Consider the following 9,686-nt stretch of genomic DNA (forward strand, 5'->3'; position numbering starts at 1 on the left):
TTTCCAAAAGGTGGCATAAACTTTTTCACTAAGTTAACATTATTTGTTCTCACTAAAAACCAGAATAGTGAGGGAAATATTTGTCTAGCTAATATATTTGATCAAATAAATTAAGATTATTAAAACTGCCTTTAGACAGTTTTAAAAAGTCTGTATGTTGATGTCAATGTTTTTTATAGACTATATTTGAACTGTGTGTGTAATGCATGTGCAGAAGCCGCAGATGCACTTTAACATTTTTCACAATTATAGATATAGTTGAAAGAGCAGCGTCATTAAACACACGAGTTAATAAAACCCCAATACTGTTAAATGCATAAAAGTCTGCGCCAAACAGAAATAAAAAAAATTAAAAAAAAGAAGCTATGTTTATGTTACAGTGCGGTCGGACCAGCAGCTAATTGCAGCGTCTGACCCCTACACCTCTGCTCGTACTCACTTCTGCAGTGATTGTACTGATGTCTTTTTGCAGAGGAACCCCTTTGATCTGTGTTTTAATTGGCTGCGTCTGAAGCTTTTAATCATAGTCTTCAGACTAAATGTTCAGGTAGAAACCTGTGGTGGAGTCTGTGTTTGTTATACCCTAATTAAAATTTTCTTCCTAAGAAGTCATGATCACCCACATGCACTCTACGTGCACGGTAATATGCATACCGGGGCATCCTGCATGCACATTCCTTGTAACTATCTCATGCATCTCTTCATCAGTTTTGTCTGCATATGCTACACGAAAACTGGGCTTTTTATGATTTTTGTTTTTTTTTACCTATAAAAGCAGGTACAGTACATTCAAAGCAAATTTAGATTACTCTGTATCTGGTAGTTGAAGTAGATATTATTGAAATGTATATTAATAGATCAGACAGTGCCTGACAAAAGCAGTCATTAAACTTGTTCACATCTTATTATGACTCAACAGCGATAATTAATATACTTTCGATGGGTTCAATAAACAAAAATAAGCGCGTAAATATGAGGTAAAGGCAAAGTGTTGGCAAATTTTTATTGTTTTTACAAAGCAAAATCTTAAATGTGTCAATTTGCATTCAGCCCCTTCTACTCTCATACCTCTAAATGAGTCCATGTGTTTTGTGAAGGCCTCGGAGGTTTGCATTGTGAACGCTGAGTAACACAGCAGACTGGTCGGAGACAAATACTTGTGAATACTTTTGTTTCATCCAATACATGTTTACATTTACAGCTGATTTCTTTGTGTGCATTTTGCCCCTATTACATTATCCAGTCTCAGTTGGGAATAGATCTAATAAAACAAAAGCAAAGTGCCTGCTTTAATGCCAGATTTAATTGCAGCTCTTGGCTGATGTCAAACTAGTGTAACCAGTATTTTTTTTTTTTTTAGCAAGGGAAAAAGGGAGTAAGTCGCTGCCTGGATCAATACGACAACAGCAACAACAACAAAACAGAGAAAAGAACTCTGTGTACAAATTTGGAATTCACTCAAACTGTAAGACTTCAAATTGTTTTATTTATGCTGACACTTTAGGGAGAACGATTGGTTTTGTATCTACAAAATGTCACTGCAGTCTTAAAATCTCATTCTTGAATTTCCAAACTCTTTTTCTTCTAGCTTTACTTTTGCTATAAACATAATTAATTTAAACGCGTTCGCCACCTTCTTCTTCAAAGCAGTGCTATCATGCCCTCTTTTGGAGGAGGTTGGTAACTGCACATTTGATGATGACATGAAAAATATTTTTCAGCCGCATAAAATTTTGCATGACGGTCTCAATTGGAAAATTAAAAGTAATTAAACCGTTTCATATACTTGATGTGTACTTGTAATTACTAGAGAGTTGGACTCTATTTAGTAATAAGATGACTTCTCAGTAAAATGGGTTGCATTGAATTTGATTTAGAATTGATGAAAATTCATACGGTTTTCAGATGTTGGTTTGAAACAGATTTGAAAGCCAAGCACGGATCATTTCCTTCTGCTTCACAATGATGCAGGACTTTTTTTGTTGATCCCATGAAAAAGATCCCAATGGCTACTTGACCAAATGTCAAAAAGATCACAAGGTATGAATATGGAAATCAATCTACAGGTTGTTTAATGGACTTACAACCTCTGGTGTTAGACGCTTAAACATAACAGAATTATGTTTGTAGACATGTATTCATTCTGCTGATATACCATCTTAAAGCCCAGCGTATATATTTGTATTTCATACAAGTACTTGTCTATTTTTGTCATCATTGGATATTTCTTTTGTTTTACATATTTCCCTTGATGTCTAAATGTTTGTGATATGTTCATAAAAATACAATATGCTTAACTGAAGTTAGCATAACAAGCATAATGTCCTCTGAGTGTTATTACTGAGCTGACTTTAATTCAGATTCTTCTTTTCAGTCACTCTGTTGTAGATTTCATGATATCCTTGAGAGCATTGTCATCAAAACAAAAAAAGGCAAGTCCAAACCATCTTTCCTCCTCTACCGCTGTCTTTGACGGCTATTGTGCAGAGTTTGTGTTGATATGCTATGTTTGGTTGTTAGAAAACATGAAGCTATTCTCTATGCCCAAGTCTCAGCTGTTTTTGTTAATTTTTTTTTTTTTTTTTTTGTTATTCTGAATTTGAACATGAGCTGAATCTGGTCTGTTAAGCCAAACATGTAATGTTAAAATATATATATTTTTTAATTTTTATTTTTTTGTGGGTGTGGGCTGATTGCACGGTTTGACCTTAGTGTACTTCTTTGGTGCATCCACTCACTCCTGGGCGTTTTCCAGTTTCAGGTTTTAGCTGAAGGTATGTGGAGAACATGACTGAACCTACCTGCTATTTACCGACTTGTTTTTTCCGTGGAAGTTGTGAGGGTACATTTCCCAAGCTTCTTCTTCATTTCAACATCCACTGCTGTTTATGCAATGACTACTCGCCCGTTGTTGAACAGGAGGAGTATTTATGTTGTCATATTCCACATAATGTAGTACGGCTTGTTTACATGTTGAAACATGAAGTCCTCTATTTTTATGTCTGTCATTTTTCTTGGGAACCAGCAGCGGGTGATCAAACTACAACGACAAGAGAGTTTGTGAAATGTTTTCACTATTATTGTTTGGTTTGTGGTTATACGGTATAATGAAAATTGGACATTAAAATTTGGTATTTTTTTTTCTTAATTTTCAGGTTATCTTTCTAAAATGGGGATAAGAAATGAGGCAGATTTGTTTGGAGCACACTGCAAATGTTATTAATTATTATGACACGAAGTCTTGACTGGTCATAAATATCACTTAAATGAGGGATTTAACATTAATGTAAATTGAGAAATTGTGGTCTTTAGCAGACTTGCGATTTGTGTTAATTGGATATACTTGGAATTGGGGTGGATTTAAATGGGATATTTTGGAAATAAGTCTGATATTTTTAATGGGTTTGAGGAGCATATTCTTCAAATTGATGTAAATTAAGATTCTTGGCTCAAGGTGGCTAATAAACTTTTGGTAGTATGTTCTTATCTGGAATAAATTGATTACACTGGGCATCTAACTTTGTGGGGAATATGAAATTCCCCACGAAGTGAAGGATGGGTTGATGGTATCCTATTTCTTGATTTTACAGCTCTGAGTTAGGTTTGTTTTTGTTTCCTTTTAACATAAGAAAGCATAGGGGGATATTACAAAGATAAAATATTACTGATAAAACTTTAAATCCAAAACATCTCATAGTTTATTTTGAATTCTAGATAGCTGATTTGGAAAACTTGTGAAACACCTCGAAATATTTTAATTTTTGAGCAAACTATCTCATAATTTGCTCAAATTATAAAATAATTTGCTCAAATGTTATAATAATTTGAGCAAATGGATTCCAAATTGGCTTCAAATTGATAATTTAATCATATCTTCAGGGGGAGAAGGAGAAAAGCCCTATTTCAGGTCAAATTATATGTGATAAATGGGCTACCAAATTTCATAAATAGATTGGAGTTAACTTTGGGGTTTGCCGGCACCAAGAGCCTGAAAGGAGTGTTTTACCATTGGTTTAACAAGTTGTAAATAAAATTTTATTGTTACATATTTTTATTGTAAAACTGATTTAAAATTTGTTCAAGTTTTTTCCTGTGCAAGTTTTAAGAAAAAGAGGGGGTTGCAATGAATGAACCTCTCAGGAAGCTGGTCATGTTTTAACCCCATTTTGCACAGAGGCTTTGATAGCAAAGTTGAATATTGTTACAAATAAAAAAAAGAAATATGTTTGAAATAACACTGACAGCAAAGAATACTCTTCTATAGTATAGAACTAAAAAAAAAAACAGTTACACAAAAGTGTTTCAATGTAAAGATGGTTTGTAGTTTGTTTTGTTGCAACCTGAAGTGTGAAATAAATTTCAGTGGAGTTTGAAAACAAAATACATGTATAGGTTTATGTCTGGTTGAACGATATGTATGCCCACTTTATATATATATTTTGGTGGGGTTGGGGGAATTTTGTGTAATCCATAGAGGGGTCCAGAAGAAAATCTTTGGGAACCACTGACTTAGGGAATATTAGCTTTCCCTCCCATTATCTTACACACTTGTCTTAAGTGTGTTTACTAACACATACAATGCACTTCTGATAAGGGCTCTATTACTAAAGCTTATGATCAACGTGAAGCAGCATTAAAAGTAAAATGCCATCACACTCAAAACAATCAAAAGTATATCTCTTTGAAATGTAATTTCACCTTTTCAGGGAATCTAGACTGTATGAAAGGAACAATTGTAATATACTAAGGAAATATTTAATTTGCAGAATCCAGATTTTTTTTTTTTTTAAGTCATTTTAGTAATATGTTGGTTAGAGCCAGTGTTTGCAGTAATAACATGGGCGGAGCTAAGATAATGATTAATGGGAGGAGACTAGGACGTCATGTGATAAGAGTGGCCATTATGTGGCTGAGACCGACAGTTTTGCTAGGTGTAGTGGGGAGCAGGGGTCTAGTCAGAGCTATGGTAAGTATACAATTCTGTATTAAGTACTTATCCTGAGTCTTTTACTTTCGGTACGAAGTGACACTATAACCTTTAACCGTTAGACCACATGTAGGTCACATTCAGGGCTTTTCTGTTTTTTGGTGCGGTGCAGCACTCAAATGAGTCCGATGTTGTTACGTTTGTTATCGTTAGCTTGAAGCTGCAGCAACGACAAAGCACGCTCTGTTATAAATTGGGCGTATTGCAAGTTCTGAGTTAGAATATTTTGGACATTTCTCCAGTATGAAATACGTTTTCCAGTGAGCCATTTCATTTAAGGTTTTCGTATTACGGCAGCGCGACTATGTTTCGTTGATTTGTAGAGAGCTTAAATATTCCGTTGTACCTGCTTTAATCCATAAAAACAAAGCTCTTCCGTTTGTGCCTAATCCTGTTATTTTCCTCTTTGTTATTCAATAAGATTACGAGCCACTGGAGATTTTCGGTTAAATCGCTTTTCTTCACCCCCTTCTCCGAAATGTCTTGCTCTGTACACATTTGTGGGATAGGGCGTGCGGATGATACAAATGGGCCATAGTGCGCACAAAATGAGAACTGGTGAACTCGCGAGAAAATATGATTCATCTTCTTACTTAATCTTGCCCTTTAGTCCATGCTAAAGGGCAGGAGTAAGATCCAACCCTTCTATTCGGTTATTGCATAATCATGTTCATTCACATGTGCAATATCTCTTAATATTTCAGTGTGCCCAGGTGGATAATTGGAAAACCGCCAAGTCTATCTACGAGTTCTCTGCCACAGACATCGACGGGAATGAGGTGTCTCTGGAAAAATACAGGTAAAATACATTTACTCCATTTGGAAGCTCGGCTGTACCTTTTAAGTTCCCATTTCTGATGTAACTTGGACAGTATGCAGTCTATTTGGACATGTAAATTGATTTTATTTATTTATTTTTTTTAAGTGCATATGTACAAATCCACTTTTCGGTGGATTTTGAGGAAAACTTGTCCTCAGGTAAACTAAAACTTTTTTGGCAAAAAGTTTACCAATATACCATGTTGAGACTAAAGGGGAATAAATTAGCAAACAAATTATAGTCTTTGTATGTATACTTTATCATACTTAAAATTTTTAAGCAATTTTATATTGCTTAAAAATGCTTCCCTTTATTTCAAAGTGAAATTTAAGAGTTGTTTTTAGGTTATATTGAGCTATAAATGTATATCAAAGCGTTAGCATTTCATCTCATACTATCCTACCTTCTTATGACCTATTTTTAAAAAAAGTGCACAGAGCAACATGACCCTGTTCCACAGTCTCACCTTGTTTAACTTAACTAGTTAAAATGCGACTCCTTCGATTTCCTTCATTTACATGGAAGAGAAATATGTCTGTCCTGAGATAATTTACTACTCAAATAAAACAATCACTGCATGGAACCCACCCTTCACTGTTACTGATAGTTGGAGCTAAAGTTGCCAACCTGCAGGCGTCATCGATTAAGTAACTAAGTGCTCACCACACTTGCAGATACCGTAACTGATTAACCCGCTGATATCGGCTTGTTGTTTTACTCTGTAAAGCTTGTGAACATGAGTAGACGGATAATTTCATGCATAATGAGCATATTTATTTGAACATCTAATAAATTTAGCCAGTATTTATTCTTTAGTTTTCCTCATGTCCATGTATGACTATAGCATACAAGCTAAAAATCAAAAGCAACATGAATAGTTGCTGCTTGCCTGTTCTTTAATAACAGCAGCTCATATTATCTTAGTTTAAGATGATTGTGGAGCTACTTGATGACATGTTTTTTACCCAGGGTTATCATATCGTGATGCTCCTACCAATGAATGTCCTTGTTTTAGTTGTGATGACTGTTTTCAAACTGTTTTTTTTCCCTATGTAGTTAAGGGGGAAAAAATAACTCTTTACTTTATTCAGGAACTGTGACTATTTGGGTTTGAAGCAGCCAGCAATGTCCAATTATACCTGCAGTGATGCATTTGTCCCAACACTTTTGCCTTTTCTTATTTTTCTGCCAGGGGCCACGTTTGCATCATTGTAAATGTGGCCTCCAAGTGAGGAAAGACGAAGGTAAACTACACTCAGCTTACGAAAATGCACGCTACGTACGCTGAGCAAGGTTTACGCATCCTGGGCTTCCCATGTAACCAGTTTGGAGGACAGGTAATGCATCATAAAACTGATGTTGGTGCCATTTTTCTAGATAGTTTTATGCTTTTTATATATATATAATTTTTTTTAATTTTCTTTGTAACTTAGGAACCGGGGACAGAAGCCGAGATTAAGGAGTTTGCTAAAGGTTACAATGCAGAGTTTGATCTCTTTAGTAAAATTGAGGTAAACGGTGACAATGCTCACCCTCTTTGGAAATGGATGAAGGCACAGCCCAAAGGAAAGGGATTGCTTGGAAAGTAAGTCAGTTTTCTGCTTTTTTTGTTTGTTTGTTTTCTTTGTGGTCACGGTCTAAAAGCAGGTTCAAGCCACTACTTTACCTGCGATTATGTCACTTTTTCCTTTAACCTAATCCTCAAGGCAATGCATCTCTGCTAAATCGCTCTTGTAACAGACGATTGAATTACGCAAACCAGAGTTAAACAACCTCTGACGAGTTGTAGCTATTATAAATCATGTGTGTCCAAGTAACAGAAGGTCTTAAATATGATGTGAAACACAAAAGGGGGTTTTAATTTTAAATGTGTGCTGTATGAATGAATTCAGTTTTTATCAGAATACAAGGTATTAAAAGTTTCACATGACCATTTTGCGTTGCCCCTCTTTCTGATCTAATGAACCATTACAACTACCACATTATCTCCATCTGCTTGACCCTGAAATTTGAAATGTGAAAGTTTTTGCAGGGCCCTCCTACTTTTACCTCTGCTTTTAAAAGCTTTCTTTAAATTCAGAAGTAAACTGGCATTTTTGCAGTCATCCTAAAGCTATACTTTTAAAATACTATTTAAAAAAAAAACACTCCCTATGCATAACTATTAAGGTTTGGTTGTAATTTATATGCATTTCTTCTACCAACAGTAACATCAAGTGGAACTTCACAAAGGTAAATTGGAAATGGCTTTTTTTTTTTTTTGTTCACAACCGTCTTAAACAGTGTGTTAACTTTAATTTTTTTTTTTTTTTTTTGCTCTGCAGTTTCTGATAAACAAGGAAGGGGAGGTGGTGAAGAGATACGGTCCAACTGACGATCCAGAGGTAATCCATTGCAGCTGTGTTTACATATTTCTGCACACAGCATCATTCACATGATGCTGGAGCCCATGGTCTTGCACTTTGTCAAATCTCGACCCTCAAAACCTTAGAAGCAATAAACGCGTTTCTTTGAAACTCAAACTCGTTTCTCTGTGCAGGTGGTGGAAAAAGACCTGCCCAGATATATGTAGCACCTCTTTGCGTTCCTCTACTGCCTGACCTCTCACGTGAACTTCAGGGTATTTGCGCGTGTGTATCTGGACCAGTGACGGACCTGTCTGTAAACCCAACCTCGGGGTAGGCAGGGCCTGATGACCCCCAGCGTGCAACTTATTTCCAGAAACCGCTCACTGCAAACCTTGTAAAGACCACTTGAGAGGACAGTAGTTAGCCAATATAGAGGGTTTGCATCATGGATTTCACTATAAACAGCCATTCCTTTTTTTTTTCTTTTCAGTCCAAATACCATCCCAGTTTTTGTTTGGTAATGAGTTTGCTTATAAGAACAAATGCCACAAATAACTTTGCTTTATGCAGAGCTAGTTTACCTTGCACTTGTCAAAAAGCTTATTATTGTAACATACACTGGTAACTTATGGAATAAAATGAAAAAAATAAAATGCTGTCTTGAACATTCTTTTGGTGTTATGTTAATTTATTTACCTATATGTGAATTTTGTCTTGCAGCAGAAATTAAACAATTGCGTCCGACAGGTTTTTTTGTACAATACCAATCCTTAAAATCAAAAGTGTCTCAAATTATATTTGATAACATGTTAGATTTTTTTTTTTGCCTATTCATAGGTTTTTCTAAATATTTCATTTGAGAAATAGACTTCTGGCATTCAGAATTTCCACTGACCAAACCATGCTTCCTGTAGCTGTTCTCTGGATTCTGCTTCTAAACATGATCCATAGTTTTTGGAGGGATTTCAAATTGCATTTTTTTTTTTTTTTGTCTGAAAGGATGTTCTTTTTTTTTTTTTTGTAACTTGCCTATATTATGGGGGGCTTCAAATGTAAGGGAGATTAAAATAACTGTTTAATAGATCACCTTGTAAATATTCAAAAGTTGCAACAAACAAGTTTCTGCTACTGAAAAAGAAACTCATTCAAGCTGCAGCACAAAGTTTTGAAAATAATGCAACTGTGCTTTCTGTTCAGTTTTGACTGAAACTTGACCTAAAATGAAGAGATTATTTGCATAAACCAAAACATTTGTTTAAAGTTGGGGATGAAAGACGTGTAAACTGATTAGGAAAAAATTCCAACTGAAACTCTAGCCAACAAATTTCTTGAAATTAAATTTTGAAACAAAGTTTCACCATTTAAAATGTAGTTTTTGCATTGTCATTTCTGGTCAAGTTGAAATATTTTTAAATTTGTCGAAATGTTTTTGTTTTTAACGTCTTGGTGAGCTGGGAGAAATTTCCGTTGGCTGCCGACATCTCTTGGGAAGATTTATATTCGCTCCATCTCTAAATAATAACCCGGAACG

General features: G+C 35.2%; 1 protein-coding gene across 1 annotated transcript; it reads left to right on the plus strand.

Moving 5' to 3' along the window:
* Positions 1-4,856: 4,856 nt before the first annotated feature.
* On the plus strand, positions 4,857-8,825 carry LOC106926317 (phospholipid hydroperoxide glutathione peroxidase-like). Its single transcript, XM_015001152.2, has 7 exons — positions 4,857-4,966; positions 5,692-5,786; positions 7,000-7,144; positions 7,241-7,392; positions 8,015-8,039; positions 8,132-8,191; positions 8,347-8,825. Exons 1-7 carry the CDS (start codon positions 4,904-4,906, stop codon positions 8,377-8,379), a joined length of 573 nt encoding a protein of 190 aa, XP_014856638.1. The 5' UTR covers positions 4,857-4,903; the 3' UTR covers positions 8,380-8,825.
* The last annotated feature ends 861 nt before the right edge of the window (positions 8,826-9,686 follow it).

Source organism: Poecilia mexicana, unplaced genomic scaffold, assembly GCF_051168715.1.
Source record: "Poecilia mexicana isolate PSO_F unplaced genomic scaffold, ASM5116871v1 scaffold_17, whole genome shotgun sequence".
In the NCBI taxonomy this organism is placed as follows: Eukaryota; Metazoa; Chordata; class Actinopteri; order Cyprinodontiformes; family Poeciliidae; genus Poecilia; species Poecilia mexicana.